The sequence below is a fragment of the Girardinichthys multiradiatus genome, chromosome 11, assembly GCF_021462225.1.
Source record: "Girardinichthys multiradiatus isolate DD_20200921_A chromosome 11, DD_fGirMul_XY1, whole genome shotgun sequence".
NCBI classification, from domain to species: domain Eukaryota; kingdom Metazoa; phylum Chordata; class Actinopteri; order Cyprinodontiformes; family Goodeidae; genus Girardinichthys; species Girardinichthys multiradiatus.
The window spans coordinates 4,009,868-4,032,359 of record NC_061804.1 but is presented as its reverse complement, the minus strand read 5'-3'; the positions used below and the strand labels follow the sequence as shown (position 1 = coordinate 4,032,359).

At 39.7% G+C, this 22,492-nt stretch overlaps 1 protein-coding gene and 1 long non-coding RNA gene across 9 annotated transcripts; both read right to left on the bottom strand.

The window, feature by feature from the left end:
* Nucleotides 1-900: 900 nt before the first annotated feature.
* Nucleotides 901-22,322, bottom strand: uimc1 (ubiquitin interaction motif containing 1). 8 transcript variants are annotated; one of them, XM_047379646.1, is made up of 23 exons: nt 21,888-22,321; nt 18,866-18,981; nt 18,649-18,733; nt 14,731-14,849; nt 14,176-14,329; nt 13,897-14,060; nt 13,660-13,790; nt 13,176-13,557; nt 11,585-11,642; nt 11,393-11,499; nt 11,081-11,205; nt 10,556-10,829; nt 10,183-10,287; nt 7,912-7,967; nt 6,691-6,857; nt 6,537-6,601; nt 5,453-5,546; nt 5,051-5,368; nt 3,348-3,426; nt 3,029-3,131; nt 2,898-2,946; nt 1,688-1,721; nt 901-1,464 (listed from the first exon to the last, which is right to left on the bottom strand). In XM_047379646.1, exons 1-23 carry the CDS (start codon nt 21,925-21,927, stop codon nt 1,299-1,301), a joined length of 2,991 nt encoding a protein of 996 aa, XP_047235602.1. In that variant the 5' UTR covers nt 21,928-22,321; the 3' UTR covers nt 901-1,298. The 8 variants fall into 8 exon arrangements, with proteins under 8 accessions (XP_047235602.1, XP_047235598.1, XP_047235600.1 ...); XM_047379642.1 differs by having other exon boundaries at nt 13,176-13,790; nt 21,888-21,975; nt 22,282-22,316; XM_047379644.1 differs by having other exon boundaries at nt 7,912-7,964; nt 13,176-13,790; nt 21,888-22,322.
* Nucleotides 8,897-10,163, bottom strand: LOC124876682. The gene is made up of 2 exons (XR_007040351.1): nt 9,426-10,163; nt 8,897-9,336 (listed from the first exon to the last, which is right to left on the bottom strand). It is a non-coding gene; the product is annotated as an uncharacterized LOC124876682 (long non-coding RNA).
* Nucleotides 22,323-22,492: the final 170 nt, after the last annotated feature.

Here is a 22,492-nt window from a genome sequence, read left to right as displayed (position 1 = left end):
GTTAAACTGTAGAGGAAATAAAAATGATAAAGCAGTATGTAAGTGTGTAAAGAGAAGGAAAGGCTGATTGTGTTAGTGCAGTATGCTTATTTTGTTTCCAGGCAGAGTAGACGGCTACTCTCAACAGAGTTCAACAGAGAGCCTGGGGAAACGGGTTCTGTGGCAGCACGTTTTTGCAGATAACTCTCTGTAGCACTGACCTGAAGGTCTAAACAGTCTGTGACTAGAATGTGTGAGGTTTGCAGAGATGTTAGTTGCCCTTTTCCTGACCCTAAACTTGAACAGGTCCAGGATGGAGGAAATGTCAATCCTGAAGACTCTTTAGGCGGAACCAGTGGACCAGTCGATCCACCTCCTGCCTCTATATAGACTCTTGGCTGTCCTGGATCAGACCAATGACAATGATGTCATCTGCAAACTTCAGGAGTTTCACAAACGGGTCCACAATCATTAGTGTAGAGAGAGGAGTGGGGAGAGAACACACCCTTGAGGGGAGCTGATGCTGATGGTTCTTGTGCTCCCCAGCCTCACCTGCTGCTGCCAGTCAGTCAGAAATATGGTGATGTACTGACAGGTGGAAACCGGCACTTTGAGCTGGATGAGCTTCCGGTGGGGGATATCTGTGTTGATGGTGTTCAAGGCAGAGCTGAAGTCCACAAACAGGGTCCTGGTGTACATCTCTGGGTGATGCTCGAGGTGGTGCAGGATAGTTCCATGTTCACCATCATCTGCCGACCTGTTTGCCTGGTAAGCAAACTACAGGGGTTTTGTTTTTGTTTTCTGGCGTTCTATGATGGTTCTGAGCTGGAAAATACAACAAATTTGATACTTTAGGATAACAGGAGTTAAGTAAAATTATCTTGTGGAAATAAAAGCAAATTTTCATAAATGTTAACACTGTTTAAAGAGAATATCAGTTTTTATTACATGTGATTTAACTTGTCAGGGTCTGATTTTTTGTTGTATTTAGGTTTGTAATAATTTATTCTGACAGTAGGAGGCACTACAGTTTTGTTCAGCTGTTTTTCAGAGAAAATCAAAGTTTATTTTAAATCGAAGGTTTGCTTGATTAAAAGATTTTAAATGTAAATAAAAGCAGAATTACAGTAACATAAAGGGAATGTTTATACAAAGGAGGTAGTTTGACATCAGCCACAGGTAGTGGTTTCAACAAAGTTTCCTCTCATTGTTCAAGTGCTTATTTTGTGTTTAGGCAAAACATCTTGAAGGCTTCATCATAGCATTGGCAGCCTATCCAGTGTTGTGACGGTTAGGGTTCTGGTGCCTTCCTCATGACGTCATCTTCGTCTTTGACTGGGCTTCTTGGTTCGCTGCTGTTTTCTGAAGTCGATAAGGCATCCGGTGGCCTCAGAGATGGGAGTGAATGATCTGATGGGAGAGTTACTGATCCTGTACGCCAAAACGTCCTCGTCATCATCATCATCCCGCAGATCGATAACAGCTCTGAAAGTCGGACACAAACACACGCTGCTAGACTCCAAATCATTCAGGCAGAAAAATCTCCAAAACTCAAGAAACCCTTTCAGCTCCAATGTACACAAGACAAAAAAACTATTTGAAACAAAACATCAAACTTCAGAAATGATGAAACAGAACACAGATGATATGCAGGAGTGGAGCTCAGAAGGAGGTAGCTGTGTTGAATAAATCTGAAGTGTTTTCTTACTCTGGTTGGGGTTTGGATCCTGATGGTCCAGCAGCTGTGAAAAGAGTACAACATCAAACCTGAGTTTGTTTCTGGGGAGAAAACGTCTTACAGCTGAAGACTGTGAGGAGACACAAAATCAAAGCTAATCGGAGATGCTTCAAGCTGCCCGAGAGGGAATTCTGAATATTGTTCCTTAGTTTCTTCCTACTCATGTTTAATTTCTGATGTTTTGATCTTTAAAATGTTTCAGTGGACCTTTAATAAACAAGGAGCAGACGGTTCGTAGCTTCTCCCTTTATTCAAGCACTCAGGTTGTGCTTTGATTCGAGGGCGAGGCCAAAGCTGCTCTGCCGTCTAGAAAACAGATTCCATGCATGAGGAAACAGACACACACCAACCGCCTAAAGACAACACATGAACCAGTTTAAATGCTTCACTGGTTTTCCAGACTGATGTCTGTCACCTCAGACACATCAGGGTTGTTTTTGTATCCTCTAAGAATGGAGTGACAAGAAAAACATGAAATTCTCACAAATCACAATGAAACAAACTGTTCCCGTTTGTCATTAACCCTCAGAGGTTCTCAATCATCTGATTTGATGAGTGAAAAACAAACAGCTCTCTTCCTCACCCTTTACTTGTGTTTGTTCAAAGCTTAAGTTCTTTACAAATTTGAAAAAATTCTGTCATTTCCTTGTCTCACCTGTTTGTCTGTTTGCTTTCATGTAAAGTGTGAAACCTGGTGTGCTGCCCAACTTTAGATCTGTTGGTAATTTTGTGTCCAGAAAAGCACTGATAAGAATGACAAGAAGCTGCAGAAATATTTTGTTTTTATTTGATGTTTTGACCCCAGTTGTTTGGGTGTTGATGAGAAACAATTGCTCAGCCTCAGCGCCCTCTTGGTGATCCAACTAAAAAACTGCACCCGTCTTCGCAACCTCCACCTGCTGCAGGAAAACTACTGAAGTAAAACTGATATTGTTGAGTCTTCACCAAACTATTGATGGCTGACAGTGGAAAACCTAACACATCAACATAATGCTGATGTTTTATTATACAGTCCCACCAAAACATCCTTTTTTTCTCCTCAAGTAATGCATCACTTTTTTGTTTTTGCCCAATTCAGACAAAAACGATTCTCTGAAAAGCTTCCTTTATGAGAGAAGTGAGGGGAAAACCGAACATAAGTGAGTGGGAAAAACAAGAAGCTTGTTTAAAAACCACTCACCTGAGTCCCTGCTTTCTGTTTGCTCCAGAGCCGACAACAAGTTTCCCTTCTGGTGTTTGCAGGAAAAAAGTTCAACACAGTTTTTATTGCCACCAAATTTGAATGTGTGATCAAAGCTGTTTTTGGCTTACTGCTGCCCTCCTCACTGTCCCACGCTGAAGGCAGAGTTCTGTGTGACGACTGTAATCTTTTGGAGGAACAGATTTCTGACAGATGAAACATTTCTCCTGCGTTCTGTGGATCAAAGAATCAGTTTTACTGAGATCTTAAAATGAAAACCTGTATTGATGTAGCTCTCTAGAATAAGACCAGCTTCATAAGGTTTGAATACCAATATGCAAGACAAAAATCACAAAGTGGCAGATAATGTCGTGAAAAAAAGGTTGAATCAAATTTAAGTATGTGATCTGCTAATCTGAGTGTATTCCTTAACAGCTAGCTTCTACAGACCTGCTAACAGAGAGATGGGTGGTTTCCTCTGATATCGCCTCTGTTCTTCTCATCCTCTTCCTACGAGGTTTCACTGAATCTGTCAACAAAGAGAAAAAACATCAGCACAACATCCCAGGAAAACAGTAAATCTCTCAATCCTTTACGTCAGAAAGTTTTAGGTTGTAATTGCTGTAAATTCCAGTTCAGCCTCGAGATGGCAGTGTTGCCCAACCTGAGTTTTACCTATAAAGATTTGGGCTTCAGCATCAGTGATTACAAACTGTAAACCTGCGCACAAAACCCATTTTATCACCTGAGTCTCAGCCCCACCACGAGAGACAAAACTGTGGTTGTGTAATTATCTAGACAACTTGTTTGCCTTCATTATCTATGTTTACATGCAGAACATTTCACGACTGGACTGAAATGTATTCAGACTAAAAACAAAAAAAATAAATCGAATTGAACCGTTTATATGGGCACACAATCAATCTGACCATGATGCACATGGCTTTATTCGGAATAGAACCGCTTATTTGGTCGATTGTCCGATGAATTCTGACCGTCTCCAGCTTTTCATGAACTGTCTAAATAAATCTGTGTTCCTAGACTTTCGATGATTTTGAGCTCTTTTAAAATTTCTAATAGAAAAGTTGTGTCGCACACGGGCCAGTTTTGCTTCCCCGACATAGCTAGCTGTGTCTAGCCACTCAAAGCGCAAATACGTCACGTTGATGTGGGGTGCACATGCGCAGTTTGTCTCATTCAGAATAACTCGAGCCTGTAAACCGTTTACATGCATGTCAATCGGATTGTCAATCGGCATAAACCACCCCTCTCAGTCGGATTATAATTTCATTCCGATCCTGCCGAATCCGATTAGAATATTCCGACTGACATGTTTACATGACGCATTTTTAGTCCGATCGGCTGTTATTCAGATGACTTATTTCCACGTAAACGTAACTACTATCATAAGATAACGAGATCTTAAAAGTAACAGTTTATGTTCTTGTTATGTCAAAAATCAAGACTGAAAGCTGGCTTTGTTGCGATAACAGCGGAAGATAAAAAGATCTCAAGCTAATCCTTGTAACAATTACATTATGTAATTATCTTGAGATAACCATGACGCAAACATTTGTGAGGATTAGTTTCCTTCTCTTGTTTTCTTAAGTTTGTTTTTCACGAGATAAACGTTTCTTTGAAATAGTTTTGTAACAAATTTAGAAAAAAATATCTTGTTAGATAAGATTTTCTTATTTTGTTAAAAGGTTTGATTATTCAATAACACTGAAATTAAAGGTTGTTTTCTAGTGATCAGTGGTTCATTATTATGAGATATCAAACTTGTACAACAACATGTAAAAGTAAAAAAAGTTGGTTTTAAAAAACCAAATATTATTCTGTTTCCACTTCCCAATTTTGGGCTTTTTTGCTTTGGTCTGTGACATAGAATGCACTGAAGTTTGTGTCTGTTACAAGATTAAAAACGAAAATGTGACAAAGTTCCAGTCCATGAACATTCAATCTGTAAAATCATGTCTGCAACGCTGTTAATCACACTGGGTGTAAAATAAAAATTACAACACCATAATCAATTTTATCAAAGAAAAAAAAGGCAACTTCTGTTAATTAGAAGCAAATTCTATAATTTTCAAGACTGCATCGGAACGCTGTTTATTAATAATCTGTCAAACTAGGACTAATCTTTGTGTCACCTTGGAAACGTTGGCTTTCAGGCCTCCTCTGGCCGACCACAGTGACCTCTCCATCACAGTACGCCGCGTGCATTTCAATCTCGCTCGCAGGAAACGATCCCTGACAGATGGGGCAGTCGACAGACGTTTCAGGGCTGTGAGGGACAACAGCCGCTTCCAGTTCAGGAGATTCTGATCTTTGCAGACCTCGGTCTTCCATCTCCTCCACACCTGGATCCTTCCTGGTCTCATTTACTTTCTCTACCTCTCCTGCAGGCTGACCTCCAGCATCTTCCCTGCAACCTGAGACATTTTCCTCCATCTCTGAATCCTTTGTGGCTAAAAGCAATCACACATAAATTTACTTCTAACAGCAAATTTATAGAATTACAACAAAACGTGTTTGATTTTCAGTTTTTTTACTTTTCATTCTTTGCTCCAGAGGCATGTCTCTGGTCGGAACATCATCTCTAAGAACCATCTCTATCTCAGGCAGCTCAGGACTTTTCTGTGGAGGCTGTAAAGAGATCAGAGAAAAATGGGAGAGAAATTGACCATAAGATCATCCCAGGATATTTTTTCATCCATACAGACTCAGCGATAAAATTACCCCAGAGCTCACACTAAACCCAAGAGCATTTTGAATCTTCTACAGGTTTTTGTTGTAGATTTAAAGCACCTGTTGGTTGATTAAATTATCAGGTTAGTTCAGTATGAAACAAATTCAGATGCAAAAATGACAAGTAGATTCCACCACTCAGCGGTCAACAGGAACAAGCTTTAGATTTATCAGTCTCTGTTTTTAGTCAGAATTATTTCCTTCTGCAAAGATTTCCACCATGAAGCTTTTTTTTACAAAAGGGTCGATCAGTTCTGGCTTTAAAACAATAACTGAATTAAATATTTCAGGGATTCAATGAGAGAAATTAAACATTGCTCACATTTAAACATTTTAATGAAAAAAAATTACTGGTGTTTTGATGTTACCTCTTTACCCTGAAGTGTGAACAGAAGGTGGCGCTAAATATTAATGTTTACTGTGGGGCTCAGTGACAGTCAAGTCAGCAGTCTCTCCCTTTTTGTGTGGGTCGTAACTTCACAGTTTAAATGTATTTTTTTTAATCCTGTTATATTCTACCTTTTTTTTTACTGAATTTTGGGGTTTAATTATCTGTAAGCCATAATCGTTTAAATCAACAGAAACCAATTCTTGAAATATATTAGTCTGAAAATGAATTTTTAGAACTCTGACTCCTGAGCCATGAAAGCTGCTGTGGATGACAAAGCTGAAGCAAATGATGATGCTGATAATGATCATCTTTGTAACTCTTACAAATCTGTTTTTATATCCGTTTATAGTCCATCTGATGGGTTTTCATTCATATTTGCCACTCGTCAAGTAAGTGAATGCCGTATTCTGCTATTATCACCTTAAATCGGTACAGGATTTGCCAGTTAAGGGACTGTAGGTACAGTAACATTTTTTAACTTCTAGCAGGGATCTTACTTGTGCTTCAGTATCAGCGTCCAAGCTCAGGTCTTTTGTGCTGTTGTTGTCGCTCAGTTGTGTTTCTGTTTGTTACAAACATGAGATATCTGTAGTCAGCAGCTAAGAAGACTGAAAACAGTGGAGTTAAAGCTATAAAACGAAGCTTCTGTACCTAGACAAACCTCACAGTCAGTATCTATCTGTACTTCATCGCCCTCTTTCTCCTCTTCCTCCTTGTCTTGCTGCTCGTCTTCTCTTTCATCTTTCCTCTCCTCTTCCTCATCTGGAAGAAAACCAGCAGCTTCGCTCCTTTTACTACCTCTCAGTCGGAGGCCTCTCCTGACAAACAGGACCAAACGGATCAGAGGAAAGACTGAAGTGCTGTTAAACAAGGCGACATTCTGAAATCTTTGGAGTGGCCCTTAAGTGGTGAACGTTTGAGGCTGAGGATCACCTCATCATCTAATTGTTAACTTTTTATGCAATGAATGCTTAGTGGGGTGCATGTAAAAATGCTTAGAATCTGAGAAAAATAAAATAAAAAAAATCAACGAGTCAAATTTGTTTTAAGTTTTCAGACTCGAGACCAACCGCAATGATATGATGAGAAAATTCAATGAGAGACTCAACATTATCCCTATTCAGGCCTTTAAAATCATTTGTGGTTTCAATGTTATTGTCTCTTGATCATCAAGTGTAAAGTGGAGGTGGGACTGCTGCCAAATTAAGTAAGACTGCAATGAGGGACATGTATTATATCCACAGATACACCACAGTTTTTCCTTCCAATTAACTTTGAAATTAATATGCTTGGATAAATCACTGAGTGAACAGCCTGCTTTTTTGGCGATGAACCTTTTGTGGCCTGTTCTCCTTGTGGAGGGTGACAGTGAGTCAACATTTCGGAGTTAAAAATCGTAATTATTCTGACGTAATTATCAAATTTTGTTGGGAAGTGAATTTTAGGTTTTCTATTATCTGTAAGCCATACTTATCAAAATTAACATTTAGAAACTTGAAATATATCACTCTTTTTTTAAGTAATCTATTTAATATGCAAGTTTTTTTTCTGAGTTACTAGGATATATCAACTTTTCAATGATAATTTAGATATTAAGCTGCACCTGTATGTAAAGTTTTATCATCATACAGAGAAAGCAACATCTACCGTTTCATAAAGAGGCTGTTAAACCAAAGGAGTTCATGAAAAAAACATGACGAGGAACAAAAACATAGCTTTGTCCTGGGAATTTAATCAAAGTAGAAATGTAAATCCCTGGTTTTATATGAAATTCATATGAGCTTGGTTCGAAAAAATTCCATTATTAGGAGCCCTGTTCCCAACACAACCTCAACAATTTTACTATATTAAGTTTTTAAGAATGAATTTTACCTTCGAGAAACGCAAGGCTGATGCGATTCAGCTGGTGCTTTGGGGGACAGGGACTTCTGGGAGAAAACAAAAGAGCATCAGAAGGGTTCAAAATCTGTAACCGTGTAATCACGGTTTTAGCTTATATTTGTACATGGCCAAGCATTTACTAGCAGATGTAACAGAGTAATAGAAAGCAGCCAGTCATGACATGCATGCTACTGATTAGGGTTGGGCATCAAGTCTTGAGAATAGATTGGAACCGGGAGTAACGTTATGATTCTCCTGGAATCATTCAAATTTTTTAATTTCGATTCCTAGTTTGGATACCTAGTCTACCAACCAGAAGGCGAAACCGCCAAACACCAACGAAATGAATCTGCTGGAAGTGTGCACACGACCATGGGAAGTGTGCGCCGGTGATCCGAAGTGTACCTTAACTTTAATAAAAGAAATGACCAGTCGCCTCAGTGCAACACTTGCAATAAGATTGCATCATGTAAAGGAAGGTACACAAACAACCGAATTAAACAGAGTGCCCCGTCTTTGACACGCTGCGCCAACCTTCCTCTGGCTCCAACACTCAGCCCAGCGCCACACTACAGTTAGAATCAGGTAAGGAAAACAAAAAAACCCGTCTTATGCCAACACTGAGTAGACCACACTCCGTAATGTGCTACTTCGTTCACCATAGCGTCCAAGGGAAAGATGCCGGTGCAACAAACTGAAGAGTCCCACAGAAAGGTTACTACATATATAAGGAAAAGTTTACAAAATATGTGCTGCAACCTTTTTGTGGCACCCTATTTCATCTAGAAAGAACTCTGGTTAGCTAGCTCATTTAAACCATGAAACTTTATTGACCTTGCCTCTTAAAAGAATTGGAATCGAGAATCATTAGGAACCGGAGTCGAAATAAGGAATTGGAACTGGAATAATTCAAATTCAAATGATGCCCAACCCTACTAGTGAATCAAATGAAAAGAGGATCAAAGTGATAGCAGTGTAGAGTTCAGTCAGCAAGATCATTTATTCTTTGAACAGGTGTCAAGACAGGAAGTCCGTATTATTTTCTGGGTCAAGGGGCCACAGACAGTTTGTCAGATGACGCCCATCACTGAATTCAAGCCACACTGTAAAGAACGGTGGCTCGTGTATCATGATATTGGGATGTTTCTCATTGTAGTGTCAGGAATGTTTATCACATACCAAGAATCATGGGTCAGTATGACTAGATCGAAATATATGAAAATGTCTTAAAATGGGTGTTTCAACAAGACAACAACACTAAACATACCAGGTATAACCCTTTTCCACTAGTCTCTACTCAGCGCTGTTCGGTGTGGCTCTACTCGCTTTTTAGGCTTTTCCATTGCTAACAGTTACAAGGTACTGTTACGGTTTTTAGGACTTGCCTGCTTGCGGTTCCAAGCGAGCCGACCAGTGCTGAAAACGTCAGAAGACTGTCTGTCAGTGATTGGGTAGGTAGGTGGCGTCACTAATCACAGCATATTGTAATAACTAATATCTTTAACCATTAAATCGTTGTAGGCTTGATAGCGCTCCATAGCTTCCACCTCTCTCCTATACTTATCCAGAGTGTTTCGTCACATGTTACTTTTTTGCTATTGTTGATCTGGCCCACATCGAGATGGTACTCAGTTGTAATTGGAAAACAAACCAAACCGTGTAGAGCCGACCTGACCCGAGTCGAGTAGAATAGGTACTAATAAAAAAGGGGCATAAAGGAGCAGCATTACCAGACCAACAAGATTACAGCCATGGAGAAACCAACTAAATTCTTAGTCAAATGGAAAACTTGTGAGGTGACACCAGAAATGTTGTTTCTGAGACAACCGAATGTGTTCTTTGGCAGGAAATATCTGTTCACAGATGTCAGAAATTAGTGGTTTCTATGCAACACAATAGTGATGAAACAGTAGTTATACAGCTAAATAACTGAAAGATTCATAGATGTCTTACTATTTTTTGAACAGCCTAACATTCCCCTTTCTCCATTTTCTGTACAATGATAAAAAATTTGATCAACTTTTCATTTGGAAAAGGACAACAAGACAATGACCCTGAACACACCAGTAAATGAGCAGCATCACTAGACCAGCAAGATTAATCCAATCTAATCCTTAATAGAAACAGAAAACTTCTGGTTGTATGGACATGAAAGCCATTACGAGGACTGTTTTAAAAACACACTGCAATTATTTTGAAGCTTGTATGTGCAAGTCAATAACTGAGAAGCCGTTTGAAGGACCGTAGGGGGGATTGTTTCACCTGTGGCTGCGGCTGGATGGCCTCCCCCCACTCAGCCTTCCTTAGAAGCCCCCTTTGAGCCTGTTTCAGACTCTTCTCATAAACCTCCATCTGAGCCATGATCACCTTAGGAAAAAAAAACAACCCATTCAGCATCTCTGTGCAAGGCTGACATTTTACACTGATGCTAAAGTTAGAAGTTCAAATATTATTCATTTGTTGACATTTTTATGGTCAATGAGCTCATTATCTGTTTTTAAAATATAAAGAATAATAACTTAACTCATGTTCTTTCATTCTAAACTGGCTTAAAGTTTAAATCCTGCGTTTCTCCTGGTGGGAACCAGATTCCTGAGCATGTCACTTGGTTAAAACTTTAATCTGTCTGAATCACCTGGGTGTATGTGTCTGGGTCCAGGCTTCTCGGACAGAAGGGAACCCCCCAGTAGTAGTTAATCGTCTGGTTGCCTGAAGGTTCCCCAGGTGGAGGGACCACCTCCTGTCTACTCACAAGATGGAGCTCCTGCCCTGAGGTGTGAAACTGCTGCTGGTTGGTGGACGTAGAAGCGGAGATAGTTCCAGATGATACATGTTTCTTGCAGCCCGGATCACATTTCAGGGATTTCAGGCTGGAAACAGAAAGACCAGAGGTGCTCATCAGGTTTGCCCTGAAGGCACCTGTTTTAGTCAGCTCCAGGTTTTAGGCATTTTATAGGGAGAACTCTCTTTGTAGCACAATGGTACCAATGTTAAAAAGGAGAACAAAAGATGTACCTGGGTTTTATATATTAACTAAACTATAAAATTATATCCATTTTGAAGACCAACATGTACAAAAATTTAAACAAAATTTTTTTGCAGTTGTAATATTGAAAATTCCCAGTTAGAGACTGTCGTCTGTGATATAAGATCCATTTACCTGCAGCCCGGCCCAGTTGGTTCTTGGGAAGATTCCGACAAGTGATTTGGGGAGGATCCAGGCTGGCTGACATTTGGAACAACAACTTTCTCTTCAGGGAAGACTGGGCTAGGAGAACCAACTGGCTGCAGTAGCGCACACAGAAACAATAAAGACGAAAGGAGGTCAATAAGATTTATCAATGAAAACAAATGTAAACCATAGCTCTTAATGCTGACAGCAGCAGAAAAATAAGGTTATATCTGGTGACACAAAACCAATACAAATAGCAAAAAAACAATAATAGAGCTTTGATCTGAATTTTCTCTGTACCAGAACGTCATCTTCATCCTGTTCTGACCAGACCAGTGCCCTGTCACTCGTCAGGTACGTCTCTGCAGAGTTCAAGCCTTTGGGTTTTTCAATTAGCTCTTCTAACACTTGAGAAACATGAAAACGGTGTGAGTCCATCTCTGATCACAATATGGTTTGTTGATAAAAATAATGTGTGATGTTTCATTGTACCTGACTTAGGTAAATGTCTGTTGCACTCAGCAGTTTGACAGCCATCAGACTTTATGTCCTTTAGATGAAAAAGGCAGGAAACCAAAAACAGTTCAAATGGGTTAAAAAACGTACATTTTTTGATCAACGTGGAATAAAACTGATGAGCTAATTCTCACAGTCTAGTTGGACAGAGTTTCACAATATTTGTCTAAAAAGACACAAAAAAAAAAACATAAAAGGATGCCAAACCAGCTGTTTCAAAGTTATATAAACTGCCACAAGGAAGGGTTGCTCTGGCCTCTTTCAGCCACACAAGCTTTTCTCTAAATCTAACTGCAGCTAAACATGTCTGAATTAACTCCTACTGCTGTTCAGTTGCAGATTACAGTTTCCATGAAGAAGACAGGAGAGTGTATCCCGACCCTCAGGACCCTGAGTGGTTTGAGCACTGATGCTCCAGTCACCTGAGCTTGCCCATTTTATCCATGTTTTCCCTTCATCTCCTCTCCCCAACCTATATTAAATATGTCCGCATAGCCTTATAAGCCAGCTATCAGTTACCTGCCAAGCTAAGGCTAAAAGCTCTGCTATTGCTAAAACAAAAGCTACGGTAGCTGTGTTTGCAGCATAGCTCATTCATTCTGTGTTACGATCCGCCGTAAAGGGCCGCGAGCCCAGCGCTCATACACACATCAACATTTATATTAATAGTAGTTATAGGTATATATGTGACTTAAAGGGACTGCAAAATAAAGACTGCTATTTTTCCTTTGTGTAGCTGAACCCCTAATCTTGATGTGACATCATCATGTCTGCCTGTTTGTGAGAGGCTAGCTTATCAGTAGTCCATCACTCCATTTCAAAATTATCCACTGTGACGACTCATTAACAACATTAAAAATCAATTGTCCAAATGGTTTTTCATTTCTAATTCAGCAAATAATAATAATAATAAAATACAATTTTAAATAGTAAATGGACTGAATTTATATAATACTTGAATATATAGTATATAGTACTTGAAATAATACTTTATCTCTCTTATTTGCATTATGAACTGGTTGTTGTTCTTCATTAGTTTTAAAACTAATTTGACCTAATCCCAAATTCCCCCAGACAAACCTTGGTTGTTAAACAAGTATATTCACATTGAACCGTGGTATCACAGCATCATTTTATTAGTTATGGGTTTCTGTGGGTTTGTTAACTGAAGTATTTTTAACTTCAAGTTTAATTATTTTTGTTAATAAATTCTCATATTCTGAAAATAATTTGTTGTGCCCATATCTCCAATTTCATGTATTGTTCTATAATACCACACTATATTGGGCTGGGATTAACAGGACAATACCTGAACGACCCAAAGTTGTTTGGCTATTGATTCCTGATCAGGTGGTTGCCTGATTTTTTTAGTCTGCCTACAAATGTTATATTCTAACTTTATTCATACTTAATTATTAAATAATAGTTATAATTGTTAAGTTTTTTAATAGCCAAACTATCAACAGCTTGTAAATAGTTAAAAAACAGCTTCTGTACTCTGTCCTGTAAGTTTCATGACAGTGAAGTTGTTTTTCTTTAACCTGCAATAAATGTAAAAACAGCTCACCTTGCTGCAGTCGGGGGGACTTTGATCATGCTCAGAACCTCTGAGCTCTGCAGGTTTTACCTGCTGGTCAGTCAAACCAAACACCGGGCTCGTGGAGCGTTCATCTCTCTGCTCCACCTGTCCTTGGTCAGGGTCAATAAGGAGTAATGACCAATCTGAAGACCTTTTAGGGAGCACAGGGCTCTGGGGGGGACACGACCTCACAGTGGGGATTAGACTCTCCTGAGTGAAAAAACCAAACTCTGCATTTTCAGTGGCAGAGTGTTTAGAGGCATGCAGAGACATTTCACACTCAGCAGTCTTGCCAAAAACTGGACTCTTAAACTTGGGGTTCCACTCTGGCTGTCCTTCATTTCCCTCGTCATCTCCTGGGAACACAGGACTTTTGGGAGAGGATATCTGGTTACTCTGGGGAAATATGGGGCTTCTGGACTGAGCAGAACTTTGAGTCAAAGTCAACCTATCCTGAGAACACAAGACAAACCCGGTGCTCTTGCAGGTCTCCACTAGATCCGAGTTGAGCCGGTTGATGTGGACCTCCGCTTTGCAGCCGGTCAGTGGGAAGACTGGAGACATCTGGAGCTGGGAGTCATCGATATGAGTTGAGCTGGAACTCTGGTTCCAAAGAGAAGAAACAACAAAAACTATCACTTTTCTTTGGATGTTTTACTGATAATAAATTACAATTGAAAAGAAAGGAGACAGCGAAACTGTGGCTGACCTGTGGAGAGTCCAAATGAGCTGAGAATGATTCGGGACTGGAGGGAGAATTCTGAGAAGACATCTGAGTCTGTGACAAATCTGGCATCTCCAACAGAGGACTGCCTGTGCCTCTTTTCCGCTTCTTACTCCTGGTAATAGTTTCACCTCTTGGTCCAACAACTTCTAAGAAAACAACACAATGTCAAGCAATTTTTATACAAATGCGTTATTTTTATTTGAAAACAACTTTAGTAATTCAGAAGGTCTGAGTGAAGGAGACAAGACTCCACAGACTCACCTGAGTTCATGTCACCTTCCAATGTGCAGCCATTCCCCGGCAACTTCTCCCCATTGGAGTATGAGAGTTTTTGTCGAGAAGCGGTACTCAGGGGGGCGCCATCGAGCGGAGATTTACTTGGAGAATTAAGACAAGGTTGTGTCTGGTTGATCATCTACAAGAGAGAAAACCTTCTGGGATAAAAGCTGCATCCAGCAGATGTCAAGGTTTACTCTCTTCCTGGGAACTGATTGCTCACATCTGGATAATTTTTGTGCAGGTTTTGGTCTAACCTGATGCTTTGAGACTCTGTTCCAGCTTCACCTCTGAACGGAAAAATCTTTGAAATGTTTGAAGAGTCTGAATTCCAACGTAATGAAACGATTTCAACAGAGAACAGATTTCTGTCTGCATTTAAATATGAACACACTGAGCTGAGATGCACTGATTTGCTGTTGTGCAAGGAGAAACTTTGAGTTGATATAATCCTACATTTATTCCACTACTCAGATGTGCTGACTTTTTGCTCTGTCTCTACAGGATTTCTGCAGAAAGTTAAGTAAAACCTGAACTCACGCTCTCCTGGATGGCCTTCATCACATCCTCGTCCTCTCGCTGCTTTTTCAGTGCTGTATTGCTGGCTTCCTGTTTGCTTAGTTGCAGGGCCAGGTCCATCATCTCCTCCTCTGTCATCTCTGAGGAACGAACACAGAAAATAGTCCATTTGTGCCGCAGAGTCAAGTTTTCTTAACTTTATAAACAGTTAGCTCTTCTGTGTGTACATACAAAACTCTGTGATGGGTTAAATGTCATGGAAAATTTAAACTTCTGAGAAGGAAAATACGGAGACCTGGAAACCCAAACTTCTGTGTGTTCTTCAAACTTTTCTGTGCTAAATGCAACACAAATGACACGGCAAAGAGTGTCACAGTCACCCTCGTAAAGAACTCTTATGTTTATAATGCAGGAGACAGGATAAATGCAAACACCCTGACCACACTTATCCAACAAGGCTTGGATCTTACATGCCTTCAGAATTGAATTTAATTCAGTTATTGAACACAACAAATGAAACCTAAAGCCACATTCATCGGATTATTCAGAATCTAGTTCAATCCAAATTAACCTAAAACCAATCCAGTTCATTTCTATACAATGCAGATACTGGCCCTGAGGGGTACTTTCTTTTGGACTTAACAAATCTGAAACACTGGGACAAGAGAGCCTGATCACAAACTATTTGTATGCGAATGAAAGTAAGAGAGGGACTGGGTCAGGAGTGCTTTCTAGGCGAGGCATTCCTTCATGGAAAAACTGGTGCAAATAAAACAAATGGAGCCAAAAGTAGTTTCTATAGAAAAGACAAAAACCATAAAAGCACTTGGCCAGGACAACTGTTGTGTTCAAAATAATAGCAGTATGTTTAAAAATGTGTGTAAAGCTCAACATCTTTAGAATCGTTTTTATTTACATGCATTGGGAACACTGCACATGATATTTTAAATCAAACCATGAAGAAATATGCATCAATCTTAAAATCACATCACAGAAAGGAAGAAAAATGAAAATTAAGCTCTATATCTAAATAGCAGTGTCTGATTATTCTTTACAAACTCAGATGGTTACTGTGTGATTTATCATTCCTGTGAATCCCTAAACTAATATTTAGTTGTATAACGATCGTTTCTGAGATCCGCTCATATCTGTGTTGCATGGAATCGACCAACATCTGGCTTCTGGGAACATCTGGCTTCCAATCCATGATGATTTGGCAACATTTCACAACTCTGCATTTCTTGGCTTTGCCTCAGACACAGCATTTTTGATGTCATCCCACAAGTTTTCAATCGGATTAGAGAAATGCATGTACAACATGAGCTGGCATCATCCTTAAATAAGGGCCACCTGATGACATCTGTCTTTTCACAAAATAAAAGACCTCAGTAGTTAAACTACACACTGCTATTATTCTGAACATGCCTCATTCAATCAATTTTTTAATTACAGAGACTCAGGAGCATGAATGTAATGAATCTGATGGTTTTCTATGACTTTACTACAACTACTAGTAAATTATTTGCCACCTGGTAAAATGATTTCTATTAAGAAAAGTACTTTCTACAGGACAGAAAAAAACATAAGCAGAATGAGATGAGTATTTTCTATGAGAAAGACAAACCCATAGGCACACAGCTTGGGGTACTTTCTATAGTAAAGAAAACATACAGAAGAGTTCACCAGGTTAACAGCAACAATAACTATTAGTGGCCCACTCCAGGAAACAGCCATGATGGCAGGCATACTGTCTATGGAAAGAAAGTTGGATGGCTTTAAATTCTCTGCTTCTAAATTCAGACAAGACAGAAGTTTTCGTCTTTGGATCGGAGTCTTTAAAAAAGAAACTGCTTAGTCAATCACTTAACCTGGATGGCATTAAATTGACCTCCGATAATAAAGTAAAAAACCTTGGTGTTATTTTTGACCAGGACATGTCATTTAAATCCCATATTAAACAGGTTTCTAGGGTTTCCTTCTTTCACCTCCGGAACATTTCCAAAATTAGAAATATCCTGTCCAGGAGTGACGCTGAAAAACTAGTTCATGCATTTGTTACTTCAAGGCTGGACTATTGTAATTCTTTACTATCAGGATGTCCACAAAATGCAGTTAAAAGCCTTCAGCTGATTCAAAATGCTGCAGCAAGAGTTCTGATGAAAATTAAAAAGAGAGATAATATTTCTCCTATTTTAGCTTCCCTTCATTGGCTCCCTGTTAAATCCAGAATAGAATTTAAAATTCTCCTCCTCACATATAAAGCCCTTAATGATTTAGCTCCATCATACATCAGAGATCTGATTGGTCCATATGTTCCTAACAGAGCACTTCGTTCTCAGACTGCAGGTTTACTGGTGGTTCCTAGAGTCTCTAGAAGTAGAATGGGAGGCAGATCCTTTAGTTATCAGGCTCCTCTCCTGTGGAACCAGCTCCCAGTTTTAGTCCGTGAGGCAGACACCCTGTCTACTATTAAGACTAGACTTAAAACTTTCTTTTTTGATAAAGCTTATAGTTAGAGTGGCTTAGGCTATCTTCCTTATTTTTTTACCTCCGCCTTCCTCCCTCCCTGTTGGATGGAGTAAGGGGGAGTCAGGTTTAGCCTAAACCGGCTCAGTTATGGTTGAGGTGCAAACACAACCTCCACTTCTGCTACCTGTATGACCCCTTCTCTTTTCCAATGGTTATAATCAGTCTGACAGAGAGAGGTATCCCAATCCTTGTGGTTTTTAGTATAACAATGACCATCAGTGGGACCCTTTGTGGGGTTCCTTGAGACGACATTGTTGTAAATAAGCGCCGTTTAACTAAATAATCTGAACTGAAACTATCTGTGTAGTTATGCTGCTATAGGCTTAGGCTGCTGGAGGACATAATGACCACTTTCACCCTCTTCGCTACATTCTCATACTACTCTCTAATTCTGCATTATTTGCTGTTATTTCAGCTTTTAACTTTGTTCTCTCTTTTCTCTTCCTAGAAGCTACACCTGGCCTGGCTCTGTGTCTACCTGTGACACCTTTCTGGAGAGGGGCATTGTCCAAGCTTCTGCTGGCAACAACTTAATGCTCACCCTCTACCGATGATCCACATAGCCCTGTCTTTTAGTGTTTAACCCTTTCTCTCTCCTAGAAATAACTACTGACTGAGCTTCTACTGTAACTAACTCTATGTGCTCTCTTTCAGACTCTAACCTTGAAAACTGGCTCAGAGTTTATCTGTTCTTTCTTTCTAGATGAAACAACTAAAGGAGCTACCTCCATTAACATTTACTTTTCCTTCCCATAGAAAGTACTCCTGGATCAGTGCTTCTTTGTGTCTCTGCTCTGTTCTCTCAAACCCCCAGTCGGTCGTGGCAGATGGCCGCTCACACTGAGCCTGTTTCTGGTTCTGCTGGAGGTTTCTTCCTGTTAAAAGGGAGTTTTTCCTCTCCACTGTCGCTACATGCATGCTCAGTATGAGGGATTGCTGCAAAGTCAACGCCAGTGACTGTCCACTGTCTCTATCTGCTCATCCAGGAGGAGTGAATGCTGCAAGTCACTGACTGGATGCAATCTGCTGGGTTTCCTTAGACAGAAAAACTTTTTATCCAATTTGAATAAATAACTGAATCTGATTGAACTGTTCAATGGTTACGATTAATTGGAATGTATGAACTTGACTTTTGTGAAGTGCCTTGAGACGACATGTGTTGTGAATTGGTGCTATATAAATAAAAAAACTAAACTGAAACTGAACTGAAAGTTTGAGAGCAAATGTTTTAACATTTGGAAAATTTCTGAACAGTTTTCAACAGCCCGCGACAGAAAATGTATTATCTGTCAGAAGACATGTGCAGCTGCTGCAGTTCTCAGTCTGTTATTGGCAGAACCTCCTTTAAAGTTAATTTATTTAAAGTCTAAGCTTTTATCCATGGACCATAATTATTATTTATTCATTCACCTTTCTGGTTGGAGTGGTTCTCCCTCTCCTTTTGCCGCTTCTCTCGTGTTAATGACGGTGGCCGAAGTAAAGATGAGACCTCATCCTGAAAAACAGATACCATTTTAAGCCACATATTCAATTTATTCTTCTGTAGCTTAATCAGTCAACAACTTTTAGGTTCCATTTTTAGTACAGACATTTAAACTATATAGGTTTTCATTTTAAACATCTTTACCCTGCTATCTGTGTCAGCAGAAGCTTCGTCCTGTGTGTTTTCATCTTGTTGGCTGTCGCAGGAGATGTTCTGGATCAGCTGCTTCCTCAGAGCCATCCTGATCTGCTGTCGAATCGCTGTGATAGGAAGAAATTTGATACTTGAGGGTTCCTGTACAACTTTATGTGGGCAGCACACGGTTTCTGTTTGATCATAGAACTTTGCTAAAATTACATCAATATGGGACGAAAAGAGTGGGTGCGTAACATGATCAAATCTTCAGCCAGTCAGCTGCTAAACATCAACTATATTTCAAACTAAACCTTTTATCTGCATTTTCTCAAGTCCATTTATTTACACAATAATAAAGAAAAATATTAATATATTCCTAGTTTAAACCCAGAAAACAACCCTCTTTAGCCCACTTAAAATATAAAATCTTATAAACCTGTTGGAGCTCAAATCAAATTTCCTCCCAGTCAAATTATTTTGTTTTATTTTCCCTCGTTAGTTAGGTCTGCCCAGGGGTCTCCTCTTGGAGTAAAACCTCTTAAGAGAGGCAGATGTTCCACGTTAGCTGACTCCTTTCCATCTAGAGGAGCAACAGCGCTGCTGGATAGCAGCTCCTGATCTCAGAGACAGCCATCCTTTAGAGCAGGACTCCAACCTTTTCACTCCACAAAGCCATTTTGCTTTTGCTGTAAATTAATTCAATTTAGAGCCACAAACTTGACTTTAGAAAAAGATGACAAAGTTTTTTGAACATATGGTTCTTCAGCATTGTTGAGAAATTAAATATCTATTTAATTGATTTCATTTTTTTAGGATTCGGGTCAAAGAATAGAGTATTTAGGCAACACATTTTAGTTAAAGCACATACTGTATTTCAGTTATATGACTTTACGGTGCACGGTGGCACTGTTGGTAGCACTGTTGCCTTGCAGCAAGAAGGTCCTGGGTTCAATTCCCAGCCTGGGGTCTTTCTGCATGGAGTTTGCATGTTCTCCCCGTGCATGCGTGGGTTCTCACCAGGTACTCTGACTTCCTCCCACAGTCCAAAGACATGCCTGTTAGGTTAATTGGTCACTCTAAATTGCCCTTAGGTGTATGAATGAGTGTGTGCATGGTTGTTTGTGTGTTGCCCTGTGATGGACTGGCGACCTGCCCAGGGTGTACCCTGCCTCTCGCCCATAGACTGCTGGAGATAGGCACCAGCTCCCCTGCGACCCACTATGGAATAAGTGGTAGAAAATGACTGACTGACTTTAAAGTACTAAAAAGAAAACATCTGCCATGTAGAACTGACGTCTAAGCAGATGTTCAGAGCTGCTAAAACTAACCTTTCCTATTGCATTATTATATAAAACTTGTGCTCATTTTTAGATATAACTTTTAGTTAAAATGTATTATAACAGTCACTGTAGAGGAGCCAAAGAACCTTATTTATCCAGTATATCTTTATTTGAGTCATGGTCCATATCTCATGACCATAAGTGAGAGTTGAAATATAAATTGGCCAGCTGAACTGAGCTGTTAAAAATTAAAGACTTCTACATGCTTTGCAAGTTGGAAAATGTGCAAAATCTGCAGTGTATTAAATACTTGTTCTCCCCACTGTATAGATTGATTACACACAGAGTGATATATATTTTGTTTTTTATGATTATGGCTTGCATCCAATTAAAACCCATATTATTCTTTCTCAGAGTATTACCCAAGACCAGTAATAAATGATTTCAATACAGAAATGTTTTCATTATTGCCTGCACAATAATGGAAAAGACTTCTGACTTAACAAATGTCCAGCAGCAAGTCACTGGCACCCTCTACAAGGAAGGCAAGCCACAAACGTCACTGCTAAAAAAGCTGATTATTCACAAACTGTTGTTTCCAATGATATAAACCAAAAGTTGAGAGGAAGGAAAAAGTGCTGTAGAAAAAGCTGCTGCAGCATTGAAAGGACTGAAGCAAATGCTGATTTCTTTTTCTTGCAGGACTTGGCCCCTGCCCATCCCGCCAAAAGTCCCAATATTTGCTTAAATTAACAAGGTATCGCTGTGCTTGACTGTTCAGCAAAACTGTCCTGACCTAAACGCCTTAAAGCAGGGATGTTAAACTCCAGTCCATTCAGATGTGTATCTGCTTCAACACATTTAAATTTACACCTTGATTACATGCTGAAGAAGTAATTCAGCCACAGGATTTAGGTGTGTTGGACCAAGGATGCATCTTTAAGGTTGGCAGCATACAGGCTATTGAAAACTGGAGTTGCATTAGGGCATCAGTGGAGCGATGTCAACAACAATGTAGTTACTCATTGTCCTCAGGACCCACTATCCTGTGTGTTTTAAGTGTTCCCATGCTGCCACACATCTGACTACAATGAATGGGGGATTAAGAGGCCTCTGCAGCACTAGATGGGATGCTGAGGTGGCAATGGAGTTGTGTAAATCGGTTGTGTTGAAGCAAAGATAACAAAAAAACACAAACCACAGTGGACACTGAGGACCAGAATTGAGAACCACTGGTCATGAGAAAGATGAGAGACATCAGAGCAACAAGTCAGATGAGACGAAGGCCGCTATTAAAGAAACCTGTTCCTCCTCAACATGTCAATTATACCACAGGCTGATCAGCTCCATGCCATGCCACACTGAGGCAGTAATTCATGGAAAAGAAGCCCTGACAAAGTATGGAGAGCAAATACTGTGCAGTTTATGAACATGCTTTTCAACGGGTTGATATTTTTGTATTAATAATACTTTCAATTTTACTGGTTTTATAGTATAATTGATCTAAAAATTATTAATTCTGAGAAACTTAATTTGGGGTTTTTACTTAGGTAAGCCACAGTTATCTAAATTAACAAACGTATCACTGTACAATGAAACTATATATCAAGATTTCACATGAAATAAATTAACTTTCCCCTAATATCCAGATTTATTCTGATGGATTTGTATGTTGAAACTGCGGGTGAGCAAACCCAGAGGCATTTTCTTTTTTTTTTTTTTAACTAAACGGGAGTCACAGCAGCTGTTACCTGATGACGATGATGAAGAGTGTCCTCCTCTTCCTCTCATTGGCTCGTGGGATCATCCAACCCCTGAGCGCTGACTGACAGGAGAGGCCTAAAGTAACCAAACAAACCGGATAAATGAATGTTTAAACAGCTCCTTCCGGTCAAACAGAACACGTCAACCGAACGTTAACTGACAGCTCGCAAGGACGGCGGTTGGTATGCAAACAAACTGAACGCACGAGATATTAAAAAGCCGCAAATAAAGTTAGTTGTCTCCGTTTTCTGTTCAAATAACTATCAAGTTAAAACGCAAATTAACTTTTAATTTGTCTTTGTTTGAGTTTTTGTTTTAATCTGAACGCTACCAAAGCTACAGCAATTTCAGTTTAAAAGCTCTCAGCAGATTTTTCCTCACTTTCGCGGCGCCATATTTGTTTCTGCTCACGCTACCACGTGACAGCTACGTAAGACGTACTACGCGCTCTGTCTTCTTCTTTTCTATAATGGCGGATCGCAAACAGCTTATAGTGAATTGGTGCACGGTTGGAGCGGAACCCGGAAAAGGATTGGTTGGAGGCAGGATCTTGGCGCGAAACTTCGATCTGAAAACGTTGGTCTACTAAGAA